Here is a 17,045-nt window from a genome sequence, read left to right on the forward strand (position 1 = left end):
GTACTTCCACATTATTTATTCCAGGTGTTCCGAAAGGGTTACCTGCGTTGTTTTGCCAAGTGACAACGGACAGTGGCAGCCGTTGGATTTAAAGAGAACGGGAATACTATAAACAGGCATCAGCCTGACCGGAAATTAAACGATGTTTGCTAGAGAATACTTTCATTCACCAAATTAGGGCCCCAGTAGGGTATATAGCATATAAACAATATCATTATGAACAATAACATATGCAATGCAAACTAGACTATAGATTTGTAACATGTGTAATAATAAAAAAAAACAACAAAAACAAAAACAAAAACAAAAAAAAACAAAAAAAACAAGAAACACACAACAAAATAATAGCAATATATCAAATAAACATGAAGGAGATTTATATACAAGAAAACTATAAAAAGTTGATCTTTAAGAAATTAAACTCTTTTACGGAAAATGATAAATTATATACTTATAGTAAAGTTAAAAAGATTAATTTTATGAAACTGAACCATATTTACTTAAAGAAAATAACTTTGAAACCAGACTGAGTCCAGGAAATGCTTTACTAAATTAAGGGTAATTAAGTGATCATATTTTGGAAATTGAAAGGGGGAGGCACAGAAACATAAAAAGAGAAGAACGTTTATGTCAATATTGTTCTTTAAATAAAATAGATGACGAAGATCATTTCTTATTTAAATGTAAACAAAATGAAAACTTGACTGAGACTTGAATTCCTAAGTAAAAGTAAAAATATCTGTTCAAATATAAATGAGATGGATAAATTGGATAAATTGATTTTATGTCTTTCATGTCCGTCAATTATGCGGTATGCGGCTCCATTTATTAAAAAGTCTTGGTCACTGAGGAGAGTGGATTCAACAACGGCATGATATGTACATATATGAAAGCATGTATTTTTTATTATTATTTTTGTGATGTATTATGTAATGTGTTATTTTGTTTTCATGTCATCAACCCCATAGGGGTATAATAGTGCATTATTTCAATAAAAATCGATAATGAAAAATCGATATAATTCAATTAATATTATGTTGACATTGACCCAAGTGGTAAGTATATTTTGACTATTAAATAAACAAGTGGCTTAAGTAGTTTGTACGGAGAAATCTCTATATATATATAAAAAAAAAAACAAAAAAAAAAAACCCACACATTTAACTATGAGGTATACTGCAAATAACATTGAATAAAGGATATTATGACTAATCTGCAGTACGCACCAAGAGTCAATGCTTTAAGGAAGTCCCAACTTGTACTTAATGCAGATGAGTCAAACTCCTAAATTATTAAAAACGTATTTTAAAAATATACTTTTAAGATTATAGATTCTGTGTCTGACCAGCAAAGATCATCAATGGACGGTGCCAGAGAATATGAAATTCTTCTTATGATCAGTGCAGGCTTAACAGAGTATCCAAAACTCATGTTAAAGAGTTAAATTGAAATTAGTTATTGCAGATTATGTTTTCCATTAATTATTAGTATCTTTAATTTATATATTTATCAAATGCAAATAGTACATAGGCATCCTCATTATTCATTATCCAAATTAATTTGTTGTTGGTATGTAAATATTAGAAGTTTGGACACGATTTTAATATACTTTGCATCAATTCCTCTCTTTTCAATAAATGGGTGTCACATTTAAATAAAAAATGAACTGCATCTTCAACCTCACCTGAGGAGCACCTGAGACAAATTCGGTTTTGTCGAAGAGTACCCATCTTCACTAGCCAAGGGTTACGATCCACTTCCCTCCTCTCCACCCTTGGCGGATTGAGATAGAATTTCGGAGACACAAGGTAATGATTTTCATTGGTTGCAGTCGAAACTCGCTGCATCCAATCAAAAAGCGCCTATACATGATCACGTGTAAATGTAGAAAGTGTATGTAAACAATTGCCACGTGCTTATTGTGCAACAAGTCTTTACATCCCTGAACATACGACTATATTTAGTGACAATTTGAATGTTTTTAATCAATTAATAGAAGTTCCTGTGTATGTTTCTTGCACAAATGCATGAATGTCAACGTATATTTTCGTTTCCTGCTTTACCAAGTGTGTAGAATCTAGACGCTACCGTGTTTTTACCTCCAAATTGAAGAGTTCAAGTGCTACCATTGGTCAAGAATAATGTATTCGGAATGGGTGTGACTTTAATCTACCGATAGATGGCGCAACATTGTTATCACAAATGTTGGCTTAATCTGCCAAGGGTGGAGATGAGGGAAGTGGATCGTAACCCTTGGCTAGCGAAGATGAAGAGTACCTTGGTATCTGTAAGATTCAATTTGCAATTTGTGAGTAGATATTCTTAATCTAGTAATACATTTCCTTTGCTCAAAAAGTCGCATTATTGACAAATAATTTTCAAAACCAAAATTACACTTGAATGTAACATAAGTTTGTAGTTTACCATCTTTATATATATGTAGCTGTTTTTTCCACAATGCAGTATAGTATTCCTTAACAATCTGACCAGGGTGTAATTTAAATGTTGAATATTTTGCTGGTATATGGTTTTCTATACCTGCCATTTTTTCCTTTAAAACATTAATTGATTCATACCAAGAGGGCTTTCTTGTTTCAAATAGCTTTCTAGAACAATCATATGCAACTTTTAACAAGGGAAATGAGGAACCAATATTTTCTAAACGATGCCAATATACTAAAACATGTTTGACTATATCATAATGCAGTGGAAAACGTCCTAATTCAGACAAAACTGCATGATTTTGACTTTTTCTATGAACACCTAAAATATACTTGCAGAATTTAATATGTACTTTTTCACAAAATATTCTAGAGTAACCTTTTGGAATTTTGGGTCCTCAATGCTCTTCAACTTTGTACTTGTTTGGCTATATAAATGTTTTGATCTGAGCGTCACTGATGAGTCTTATGTAGACGAAACGCGCGTCTGGCGTATTAAATTATAAGCCTACAGGGCTGCCAAGTCTCACGTGAGACTCACGCATTTTCATGCATATTTGGCGGCATTTTCCTTTGATCTATTGTTTTTTCTCTTTGATCTTTACAATTTTGGCCAAATCTGACGCATTTGCTTCATGAAAACTTGACAGTACTGAGCCTGGTACCTTTGATAACTATTTGTATCCACCGATGTGGTTTCTTTTTTAAACGTGCAGTAAAGGAATTAAAATATCTCACAATTCCACACCCATTTAAAAGTATGGGCTTTATTGTATGGTCAAAAACATGCATTTTAACAGTAGGATTATGCACTAAAAAATCATTACATAGTTTGAAGTACGCTTTTAAGGCTCTTTGGTATAAATCATTCTGAGCATATGAAAAAGAACATGAGGCATTAAACTGGATACCCAAATATTTATTATAAGATACACACTCCAGCCCATCTATGTTAAAAATAAATTTCTGAGTGATATATGTCTGCCCGCCTTGTTGAATATCAACACCTTAGTTTTCTTAGTATTTATATTTAAGCACCAATCATTGCAAAAATCATGAAACTTATTTAATTTCTCTTGTAGTCCTTCTGCTGAGTTAGGTAAAATTTACAATGTCATCAGCATACATAAGGCATTGAATGAGTTTACCATCCAGCATAATTGGATCGCTGGTTTGTGTAAGATAATCTGGAAGGCTATTTATAAATATTTTGAACAAGTTAGGACTCAAGTTATCTCCTTGTTTGACACCAAGCGTGGTTTGAAAGAATTCAGTTATTCTCTCTAACAGCTTAATTCTCATTCCTGTATGCATTACTTTATCAAAGGCTTTATAAAAATCAATAAAGCAAGCAAACACTCTCCCATCCTTAGAATTACAGTATTGTTCAAAAATACATTTAAAAACAAACATATGGTCAGATGTTCTTGCCTTTCTGCTGTACATATATCTCCTGTCTTTAAAAACAAATAAGGATAATATATATCATGTTTATAGGTGTAAGGTGTCGGAGTTTGCACGAATCAAAGAATGATCACATTTACTATAGAGTTAACAAAATCAATCAAACCATTGGAAAATATTAAAAATTGATATGAATTCTGCTATTATTTGTGTCTTTAACTGACAAAATTTAATAGTTTATTGAACTTGTAACATTTACTAAAAGCAAGACAACATTTGTGGCGATTAATGTATTATGGACATCTGCAGGATGTTATTTTAATTACGTTATGATATTTTTTTAAACTCAATGAGAGACAAAAAGGTAGCCACGACATACTTTCGGCATTCCTATGGGAACGAACTGTGCACCTTTCCTTGCCGACCTCTTCTTATTTTCATATGAGTCGGAGTTCTTTCAGACACTTGTCAAAAACAAGAAGATCAAAGAAGCCAGATCATTTAAATTCATATTCAGATATATTGATGATGTTCTTTCCATTAACAATCTAAACTTTTCTGATTGGATTCCATTAATATATCCTCCAGAACTAGAAATTAGACAAACAACAGACACGGCTTCCTCCGCCTCATTTTTAGACTTATACCTCGAATTTGACATAAGCGGTCATCTCAGTACTAGAATCTATGGCAAACGAGACGATTTTAATTTTGACATTATCAATTTCCCCCACCTTAGTAACAATATACCGGTTTCAACTTCACCTGCATATGGGATATACATTTCCCACTTTATTCGGTATTCAAGAGTTTGCTGCTGCTACTCAGACTTTATAAAACGTCACCAATGTCTGGGCAGAACGTTGATGAACCAGGGTTATGTCAAAGAACGCCTCTTCCTTTTCCTAAAAAAGTTTATTGGAAGATACCAACTATCAACTTCATAAATGATACATGATGGCCTTGAAGTATAGATTTTAGGTACTGACGTTGTTTATCATCTTAATTACATGTTATAGTGTTCTTTTATTTGTCTTTGTAAATTATTAACCTTTACTGTTTAGTCCATTTTAACAGTATCCTTTTGGCGTAGCTCGGTACTTATACATTCCGCCATTGTGTTATTGTGCTATGGTAATTTTTTGCATTCTTGTCTTTTATTTTTGCTTATGTTCTTTGTCTATAGATGTCTTTAATGTCTGTTTGTTTTGTTCACACATTGTTGCCAATATAATGGAATTTTATGCGACTGTCATACAAGTGAGAGTATTAGCTAGCTATAAAAGCAGGTTTAATACACCATTTTCTTCACAAGGAAATGCCTGTACCAAGTCAGGAATATGACAGTTGTTTTCCATTCGTTTGATGTGTTTGAGCTTCTGATTTTGCCATTTGATAAGGGACTTTCCGTGTAGAATTTTCCTTGGAGTTCGGTATTTTTGTTATTTTTACTTTTTCTCTTGTGCACTGAATTTCTATAAAAAAAGAAAAGACAAAATTTAGTCGTGTTTCAAACAGTGAATAACGAAATTGTACCTCCCCCCAACCCCCCCTCCAAAAAAATAAAAAATAAATAACAAAAAAACAAAACACGTTTGTTCAACAACTGTAGTAAAGTCAAAACTTGAATCAACTTGACTATTGCAATATATGAGTTACGCTGATGTGTACCATTATGCCAGAATCAAAAATGAAAATAACTCTTATCACATGTAACCGAATCGCTTTCGCTCACAAGTATACATGCAGATCATCATGAAGAAGTAACGAACATTTTGGAGAATGTCGTTTTATCATTATCCTTTATGGATTCTCAGGAGAAGCGATTACAGCAAAAACAGTCTAGGGGACATAACTACTAAAATAAAAAAAGGGTGGGTTTCAAAAGCGTAATAACTGTTTAATATCCTTTACCTAATATCTTATCGACGTTTATGAAAAAAAAGTGGCGGAAGTAAAAGATTAAACTTATTAGAACAAAGTTAAAAGGTCTATCCACAGGAAGGTCGAAAGACACAATTAAAATAACAGACTATATAGACTATTATTACATTTAAGTAAGTTTAAAAACTACTTTTATCGTCATTCTAAACAGTACAAGTTTGAGCTTTCTAAAAAGCTGTGAACTGATTCGCTCTATCCTAATTTAAGGTAATATGTGTGCATGTGGTTGTTGAATTAGTTTTCTGGAGGTGTGCCTCTCTGGAGGTGTGCCTAGATTGGCAGAAGTTATAAAATACAGATAATGCATTTTTATATAGGAACATTGTTTAGCAAAACAAATCGTGCATATTGCAGATTAACAAAGCAAATAAACACGTATTAATAATTGATATTTCAATATTGAATTTCAGTGTGCAATATATGCATAATAAAACGAACATGAATTAATGACAGTTGATCGAAACTGACATACACATAGTTAATTTTCCGGCATTTGATGTCTTATCCTGAGACGAGAAACGTTTGTAATTCTTTATCTCATTTAAGCCAATAGCTGTTGCTGTATCTCAGCCGCATCATAAAGCAACCAATCAGAATCTATATGTGATTAGTAATTATTTCAAGATGGCGTGTATATCGACTGAAACTAATAGCTCCGCACCGTGATGCGAAGCAACCATTGAATTGCAGTTTTGACATTTTCAAAGTATATTTTTATTACTCTTAATGTCACGTAGTTCCTGCATGGTAATACATAAATTCCCTAACAAATACTACGCGAAAAATTGGATTACACTTAATGAAACGTTTTTGCTATTAAAGTAGCACAATACAAAAGCAACTAAATTTTATCAAAATTTCATTTTCAGCTGTTTTTGTTATTTCTTAATATTCCAAAACCACAGAAGAAAAAATCATTTACATATCTTGAACTGTTAATGAGTTTTGATGATAATTAGTTTTATAAACAAATGCACGTGTCTGACTGATACAAGATAAGAACATGTGGGCAGTACTTTGTGGTAAATCAATAGAATCATTTGATAGCTTTATGACCACTGACCAGCAATACAAATAACAGTTACGAAAAAGAGGTGGATTAGGGATTAATGGAAAAATGAAGATAATGAATTCCAAATAAAAATACATTTCATTAATGGAGCTGCCAGGAGAAAAAAAAACAAAGTAAAAAATTGGAGATATAGAGGGAATCAAAATGTAAATGTACAGAAATTAAACAAATGTAATTGTATAACAATTAATGTACTGGAATTTCTTGGGGGAGAATGTTTAGATGTGAATTCTTTTTAAAAGAAAATACAAATTAAATATTTCATTTTCAAACTGCAAAATTGAACAAAATCTACTTTGTGTAAAACACCATATTGTCCTTGTATATAATTACAATTCGAAAAATCCCCCATAAGGATCCCCTAAACTGACCAACTGATCATTTTGTGTACACATGCATAACTTACTTTTTGTAACAATCAAAAAACAAAATATATTATGTTATGTACTAAATAAATAAAATCCATATTGAAAAAAAGTAAATGCAATGTGTAATTAAACTTCTGAGATCATTAGTAGTAAAGGTTTATCATGGTGGGCGGAGTTTTGACCATATCAGTAGCAACTGACTTACAACAAGGTCAATAATGATATAACATCTCCCGCCAGATCTGGTTTTTGATGCATAGGGTGTGCATTTTCTCTATATATTTAGAATTGCTGAAATTGAACTGTGTTATACAAGAATCTATAAAATATTTTGCCCGAAATTGGGATGCTATGAATAACAAAGAAGCTATTTTCATTCAAGTGTGGACATCTCAATATAGCAACTAATTACATAATAATTATGTAATAATTATGTCAAATTGACGTTTTACCATTTGAAAGATTAATCTTTCTTCTTTCTTTTGGTACCTCATTTATAAAATTTAAAGCTGGATGAAAGAAATTACATCATTTCAAAGTTGTCTGATTGGGGGTGAAAAAATCTTTGTATTGTGCTACCTTAAAAAAATAAGTTAATTCCCTTACAAATACAACGTGAACAATAGGATTATACTTAATGAAACGTTTTTCCTGGTAAAAAAATAAGTTCCCTCACAAAAAATGCTATACGCGAAAAATTGATTTAATCCAACGTTATAGCAAAAATGTATATATCACTTGCAAATTAAAAATCTTTTTACTGCCAGTTAGACACCTCTAAATGGAAAGCAATCGGTTAAAACAGGCCTTTGTATTAAACTTAATTGTTTTAAACTGTTTATATTATACTGCATTACCTTTAATTTATGATTTTATTTGATTGTCGATACAGCTGAATACCTGATAAATGTATACAGGAAGAAGACTGGGATCAAAAACAGTTGATAAAAGTAGGAGGTTTGACACTACAGTTTCTAAGTTCAAATGATAAATGCAGCCGAAACCATCCGAAGTGTTTCGCCAATTTATATGAGGCGCCGTTTTACTATTTATTCCTTATTTTCTGATATCAAAAAATATTTCTTGATATCAAAAAATTGAATTCCTGATATCAAAAAATGATTTTTTGATATCAGAAAATATTTCTTGATATCAAAAAATATTTCTTGATATCAGGAATTCAATTTTTTGATATCAAAAATTGCCTTTTTTGATATCAAGAATTCGATTTCTTGATATCAGAAAATAATCGTTATTTCTTGATATCAGAAATTCGATTTTTTGATATCAAAAAATCATTTTTTGATATCAAGAAATCCATTTTCTGATATCAAAAAATAGATTTTCTGATATCAAATATTACTGACGATATTTTGATATCAAGAAATACATTTTCTGATATCAAAAAATGATTTTTTGATATCAAAAATTCGAATTCCTGATATCAAAAAATGATTTTTTGATATCAGAAAATAGCAAAAATATCAACGATCGCTCCCTGTGTGTCAATAAAAGCATCAACGTTCACCAATGAGCCATTACATTAAGTCTGGTGTTTCGGTCGTGTAGTATATACGAAAGCATATATCAGAGTTCGGCTTCATCAGTCTTAATATAAGAAGTTTTGTGTTTTTTGTGTTTCACATATTTATTATTTTAAGGTTTATAGTCAACAATTGTAAGTTCTCGCTTCTTTTATAAGAAATCATTGGTTTCCTATGAAACAGATTTGTGCAGTCAGGTTTTTGCAAATATCAAGCCCCAGTGTTTTGTTCATCTTGTTTTTATATTTTTTCCCCGTTGTTTATGTTGAGGATTTAGTAAGTAAGTTAGTTCTGTTAAGTTTGAAAATAAGGAGATGTGGTATGATAGCCCATGAGACAACTAGCCACCAAAGTACAAATGAAGTTGATGTAAGCAATTATAAGGAACCGTACGCCCTTCAACAATGAGAAAACCCCATACCATATAGTCGCCTATAAAAGGCCCCAATATGAAAAAGAAAAAAAACAACTCAATTTAGAAAGCTAAAGGCCTATATGATTTATAACAAAACAATTTACGTAAAACAAATATGGCAGACATCATTCGTAAATATAAATCAACAAGCAGACTTCGTAACGTTCAGTTATTTCACATCCAATATTTTATGGAAATATTCTTTACAAAGCACAAAAATGTCGGCATTCACCTCAAAATCTAACCAAACCTTTAAACAGACTTATTCGGAAAGGATATACCGGTAGTTACGATACTGTTGTCAATTAGTCATTAATGATTGCATATTTTGGTATTAATATTGATTCACTCATAGGGTCTTTGCATCGGAAATAAACACATTTATTCTAAAACCAGTTGTTGGCATGATACGGTTTATGTACTTCTCATATATTTTATGATGGTATGATACTAAACTCCTAACGGGAGGGATTGTACTTGATTTTCTTATGATGAAGACATAATCTTTCAATCAGTTTAATTGAGGTCTGGAGCTGGCATGTTAGTAACTGCTAGTAGTCCTTTGTTAATTTATGTTTCATTGTCATTTTGCTTAGTTTCTTTTGTTACCTATTCTGACATCGGACTCGGACTTCTTTTAAACTGAGTTTTACTGTGTGTATTGCTATGTTTTTCTTTATTCTACATTGGCTAGAGGTATAGGGGGAGGGTTGAGATCTCACAAAACATGTCTAATCCCGCAACATTACAACATAGTGTACGAACAAACGTGGCAGGGTAACAACAACAAAAAGACGCAAATTACAGATGTGATAGCGACAACTAGTTCAAAGCCAACAACAACATAAAAAAAATGCATGTCTTGTATTTTCAAAAGATTTGTCTATTTCGTCTTTTTACGAGACTGCTAGTATTTCTTATGAACCGCGTCTTCCATAAACCTTTTAAATGCATATGAGCTTTTTCTGTGAAGTAATGAAACGTTTTAGTAGGTTGGATGTACGTTTTTATCTCTAAAATACCTTCATTTTGGAAAAGTTTGTCTTTATATTGAAAGGATTGTCAAGAAATTTTCACTTCATTTTGAGAAAAGTGGTAAGTACAATTTAGTAGGGTATATATTTCGACTCTTCAAAATTCAAGAGTCTATCCTAAATTGAGGTAAATTATATGGTCTTCCAAATACCGTTTCGATTCCTAACATCACTGAAGAGACATTAATTGTCGAAATCCGGATATGGTGTACAAATTTTTGCACCTCATGTTTGCGGTATACCATCTTTTCCGCAAGTTTATTGTTTTCTGTTTGGTATTAAATTAATAATATAGATCAATTTTGTTACATCTTGTGATCCGTTTATTTGGCAATCGCCAATGGCAGTCAGCAGGGTTTAAGAACATCCGTTGTTCGACCTGTTAGTCAAATGCGTTTTGTTAAAATATACTTTTTCACTTTTTTGATCTTTTAGAAAATGTTGTTTGTGCTGTATTTAGACCCCTCTACCAAGAAATTTGTTTTGCATGCACCGGTATACAAATTGCGATTTTTATCCAACGCAATCATAGGTTTGAACGTTGTTTTCAATTTAGACTTGTTTATGCATTGTATTAGATATATAAGGTGAAAAGATCGTGTATATCGCCAGTTGAACCTGAATATATTATCGAGCAATCGTATCTAAATCTTGAAAACATTTTCCAGTATGTAGTAAATTCTTAGGTCGACATATCCCGCCAATTCGGATTGTACGACACAAGAGAGTAAATATGTTTTATTTAGGAATAATTTAAAAAAAATCTTCCATATATTGTCTTTAAGTGCATGTGTCCTGAATTTCGTAATAAGTTTGATCAAACTGAAGATAAATGTAAATATTTTTTTCAAATATTGTTATTAAATAGCAGTTTTCCGGAGACTTTGAAGTCTTATTCATGTTTATAAAACTTGAAGTGTATAAGCATTTTGTTTTTGTAACAAGGGACACAATGTGTCATCAATATAATGACCAATACCGTGTATAGTGGTACTCCACACTATAAAACAATTGGTCTACCGAAAACATTATTTCAGATATTTCCTGATGGTTGGCCTCATTGGTGAGCCTGAATGTTTCAAATGACACACAGGGAGCCATCATTCTTTTATTTCTTATTTTCTGATATCAAAAAATCATTTTTTGATATCAGGAATTCGAATTCTTGATATCACAAAATCATTTTTTGATATCACAAAATCTATTTCTTGATATAAAAAAATCAAAAATATTTTCTGATATCAAAAATTCGAATTTCTGATATCAAAAAATCTATTTCCTGATATCAAAAAATGAATTTTTGATATCAGGAATTCGAATTTTTGATATCAGAAAATATTCTTTATTTCTTGATATCAAGAAAACGATTTTCTGATATCAAAAAATAGAATTTTTGATATCAGAAAATCATTTTTTGATATCAGAAAATAGGTAATAAATAGTAAAACGGCGCCTCATAAATTTAAAGTATAGTTTTATTTACTAGTGAATATGTTTTGTGGTTAAGTATTACTAGATTGCCCTGCGTGTTGTCTCAGTCTTTCTGATATTCCATTTACAGTCCTTTCGGCACTTCTTCAGTCTCTACGTTGAGTAAAGCTTAACTCCTCATCAGCTTAAAATTGAGATCAGACCACTTTGTTTGTCCTTATCGGTAAATATGCTTCCAATTCATGCCGAATTGTTCATTAGTATGATCGTACTTTTCCGCCAGAGGCGTAAATATTTTACAGGCACATATGGTGTACTATATATACATGACTTAATTTCTATATATACATATTACTTTCTATTTTAAAAGTTAAGGTCTGTTATTAGATTTAAACTTCGGAATTGGATGAAAGATAATTAATCTTTTATTTTACATGATATGTTCTTTGTTGTCATTTATTCGTTATGATCCGTTATGGTAGCTAGTTAATACTAATATTAGATCTTCTTTTCGAGTTAAAGGCAATAAAGTTTAATGCAATAAATTTACTGAATGTAGATCTTTGATTAGTCTTACGCACATATCAAAACTTCGGCTTATAAATGACAATCCTATTTTTATTGCAGTTCCTTAATTATACTCGATATAGCCTCATTCTAAAACTTTACAAAAATACATTTTTCATTAACAAATTAATAATTGACAGATTCTCTTTGAACATAGTTATATGACCTTAGAAAACAAAGTTTATTTGTTAATGTTACAAAGGTCAAATAAAGCGTAATGTACTGATTTTTCGCCGGAGACAAAAGAGTGTACCCAACCAGAGAAGCTATCAAAATAACTGTTTTATGGAATAAAATCATCCATGGTTCACAAACAAAAGCGGAAATCTCTTTCCGAAGAACTTGTTTACAAGACTGAAAGTGCAGTTTTAAATTGCACAGCAGGTTTCACGTTACGCACTGTCACGTGATTGAAACAACTATTCCCTACTCAGAGCATAGGATATAATACAAAGTTGGCTGTGTCAAGCTCATTACGGTCTTAATTGAAAACTAATAAAATGGCATTAAGGTAATAAAATTTACACGAGGGAAATTATTAATAAAATCCGCACTGACAAATATGCAAATATTAATTAAATAATGGGTAAAACTGCGAATTTCGTGTATAATTTCAACAAATGTACAACTGAAACATGGATACAATTTCATATCAATTTATATGGAATGCAGTTTGGTTTCAAATCCAACTTTTTTTTTATTTTTCCATTGTTTTCTTTGTTACTATCTTTTTCCAATTGACGAATTTGGAGTTGATGGCAGATTTGAATAATTTTCTGAGATTTTGATTGTCTAGTTTCAAGGCGATGTTGAAATAAAGCAGACTTGTTGGTACAATGTTTTTTTTCTCACTTTTCAAGTTAAATTAGATATATAAAAAATCAAATAATGGGGTTCGTGTTTTAAACAAACATTAAAAATACCGGAAAAGGTTATAATGCAAATAAGAGTATAATATTTCTCGAAAATAAGTAGCGGTAAATTATATATTTTTATTCCTAATACAAAAGTAGAGGTGTATTCTAGATTCCGGTCTGTGCGTCCGTCCGTTCGTCTGTCCCATATTGGATTATATTTTTTGGTCGAGATAGTTAACCATTAAGTTCTGATCACATCAACTTGAAACTTAATACAAATGTACATATGATATAAACATAATACAAACAAGTTTGAGCTTTCTAAAAAGCTGTGGACTGCTTCACTCTATCCTAATTTAAGGTAATATGTGTGCATGTGGTTGTTGATTTAGTATTGGAAATGTCGTATTTTTAGATATTGATTGATATAAAATGGATGACTTAGACTTGGAATATCAATTTTTGCATATATATATTAAGATGAACTTTTCTGAAATTTTAAACTGGCTGTTCAGTGTTTAGTTGTCAATGTGTTTTCGTGGAGTGTGGTTTTCTAGTTCTTTCAGCTGGTCATTGACTTGCGATTTTGATTTCTAGTTATGTACAAAAAAATGTATATAATATATTTAGATATATATGAATGTTTAGGTATGTTGATTAAGAGTAACACGATTTCGAGTGGTGAAGACAATAACAATCAAAACCAAGGAGTAAACAAAGACTTGTACAACCAAAAGATATTTACAACAGTTAAAATAAATAAGAAACAACACTAACTCCACTAAAAACCGGAAGTGAAATCAGGTGCTCCGGAAGGGTAAGCATTCTCACCGTTTACGACATCCGTCGTGTTATTTCTGTGTTCAGTCCGGTAATGATGGATGGTTACTTATGACTGAGGAAGAATATCAGATATGATTTCTGACACACTTTTATCGATTTACCATAAAGCTTGCAATGCGAAGCAATAACATATAATTGTAAACAGCAATAAATATTTAGTTTCAGTGAAAATGATGTTGTTCTACTTTATGAGTGTGCGTTATACACCCATGCTTTTAAAGTTTTGTTCACTTTACTTGTTGAAAATTAAAACATTTACAGATGGACACGACTCTGGAGTTGTGTCTAGGTTGGCAGAAGTTATAAAATACAGATAATGAATTTTTGTAAACATTGTATTGGAACGTTGTTTAGCAAAACAAATCGTGCATATTGCAGATTAACAAAGCAAATAAACACGTATTAATAATTGATATTTCAATATTGAATTTCAGTGTGCAATATATGCATAATAAAACGAACATGAATTAATGAATTTATTTAGTTAATTTTCCGGCATTTGATGTCTCATCCTGAGACGAGAAAAGTCTGTAATTCTTTATCTCATTTAAGCCAATAGCTGTTGCTGTATCTCAGCCGCATAATAAAGCAACCAATCAGAATCTATATATGAGTATAAGTAATTATTTCAAGATAGTGTGTTTATAGACTGAAACTAATAGCTCCGCACCGTGGTGCGAAGCAATAACGCATAGCTGAGAGAATGATAGGGCTGATTGTTACCCCGAGAAACATTTTCAACCGAGGCGAAGCCAGCTTGACTGTTGACAATGATTTTTCGAGGGATAATAATCTGCTCTACCCCCTTCTCAGCTATGTGTTATTTAATTTATTATACTGAATTTCTGTCATTAGAATATTGCCTTTTAAATTTAAAAAATGAAAGTACATGTACGTAACAACGTTACATTCATTAAAAAAGTAACAAAAGTGAAGCAAGATGTATTTTTTAATCTTGGTATTCTAGGAGAAATACCTGCTGCCAAAACGTAGAACTGGAACATTGTGATGTATATTCAATTCATCTTCTTTTAAATTATCGATTTTTCATTGGTCTGCACGAGACGGTGACATTCACAAAATTGTTATCCGCTGAACCACGGGATAGAGTAAAATGTCTCCCTCGTATTAACCAATCAACATCAGGTATTTAAATGTTAAGTATAATAATCTAAATGTTATGCTAAATGGGAGTTTGACTCCGATTTCACGCTTCACTGAAAGTAGTAGAATAGTGCGAGTCAACAAAACAAAACATTACATTAAAACCTAAAGACAAAACAACACATTAAATAGATATAAGAAGATGTGGTATGAGTGCCAATGAGACAACTCTCCATCCAAGTCAAAATTTATAAAAGTAAACCATTATAGGTCACAGTACGGTCTTCAACACGGAGCCTTGGCTCACACCGAACAGTAAGCTATAAAGGGCTCCAAAAGATTACTAGTGTAAAACCATTCAAACGGGAAAACCAACGGTCTAATCTATATAAAAAACGAGAAACGAGAAACACTTATGAACCACATCAACAAACGTTAAACCCACAAAAAAAAAACGGGAGGGGGATCTCTGGTAATTCGGAAGGGTTAGCAGGCGACTGTAATTGATATACTTTGATGGAATCTTCTTATGCGATGAATGATGGAACAACGAATCACTCAGTTCAAAATTTTATATAACAAAAAATAACAAGTATTGAATTACAAAAGAAATGACTGCATTGCAATCACTCAGGCAAAGTTGATAATTAAGGACTTTTGGAAAGACAATATCATCAAAATTCTAGACGTTTAGATCGACAACATTTTAGCTTAGTTTGGTTTATTCCCCAAAAGATCAAAGGACAAGAACATTAACAACTACAAGTAACCGTAGACGGCAACCAAGAACAAGAACATTAACAACTACAAGTAACCGTAGACGGCAACCAAGGACAAGAACATTAACAACTACAAGTAACCGTAGACGGCAACCAAGGACAAGAACATTAACAACTACAAGTAACCGTAGACGGCAACCAAGGAAAAGAACATTAACAACTACAAGTAACTGTAGACGGCAACCAAGAACAAGAACATTAACAACTACAAGTAACTGTAGACGGCAACCAAGGACAAGAACATTAACAACTACAAGTAACCGTAGACGGCAACCAAGGACAAGAACATTAACAACTACAAGTAACCGTAGACGGCAACCAAGGAAAAGAACATTAACAACTACAAGTAACTGTAGACGGCAACCAAGAACAAGAACATTAACAACTTTAAGTAACTGTAGACGGCAACCAAGGAAAAGAACATTAACAACTACAAGTAACTGTAGACGGCAACCAAGAACAAGAATCTTAACAACTACAAGTAACTGTAGACGGCAACCAAGGACAAGAACATTAACAACTACAAGTAACTGTAGACGACAACCAAGGACAAGAACATTAACAACTACAAGTAACTGTAGACGACAACCAAGGACAAGAACATTAACAACTACAAGTAACTGTAGACGACAACCAAGGACAAGAACATTAACAACTACAAGTAACTGTAGACGACAACCAAGGACAAGAACATTAACAACTACAAGTAACTGTAGACGACAACCAAGGACAAGAACATTAACAACTACAAGTAACTGTAGACGACAACCAAGGACAAGAACATTAACAACTACAAGTATCTGTAGACGGCAACCAAGGAAAAGAACATTTACAACTACAAGTAACTGTAGACGACAACCAAGGACAAGAACATTAACAACTACAAGTATCTGTAGACGGCAACCAAGGACAACTGCGGCACTGAACAAAATATAGAGTACACTGATATAGCTGTAATACTAGTTGAAAATGACTTTACTCAACAGTTCGGTAGTTAGCAAAATACCAAAGTACACCGTTAGCACAACTTGTAAAAATCAGTCGTTACTAAGCAAAACCAAAAACTAACAAGAATACAAAAGACTACAAAATGCCGATTAAAGAGTACTAGTAGGTACTGAAAACTAGGGTAAGACCATGCTAATAAATAGCTGCTCAGATTAAAATATTCACCAGTTTCTTCTGTAAAGTATGGTATGCAAAAACGTAATACTAAATGTATGACCTTGTTCAGTGCCAAAA

General features: G+C 32.0%; 1 protein-coding gene across 1 annotated transcript; it reads left to right on the forward strand.

The window, feature by feature from the left end:
- The first annotated feature begins 14,799 nt into the window (after positions 1 to 14,799).
- On the forward strand, positions 14,800 to 16,739 carry LOC127728925 (serine/arginine repetitive matrix protein 2-like). Its single transcript, XM_052236506.1, has 2 exons — positions 14,800 to 14,805; positions 15,735 to 16,739. The coding sequence occupies exons 1-2, from the start codon at positions 14,800 to 14,802 to the stop codon at positions 16,737 to 16,739; spliced, it is 1,011 nt and encodes a 336-aa protein (XP_052092466.1).
- Positions 16,740 to 17,045: the final 306 nt, after the last annotated feature.

The sequence above is a fragment of the Mytilus californianus genome, unplaced genomic scaffold, assembly GCF_021869535.1.
Source record: "Mytilus californianus isolate M0D057914Y unplaced genomic scaffold, xbMytCali1.0.p SCAF_2, whole genome shotgun sequence".
NCBI classification, from domain to species: Eukaryota; Metazoa; Mollusca; class Bivalvia; order Mytilida; family Mytilidae; genus Mytilus; species Mytilus californianus.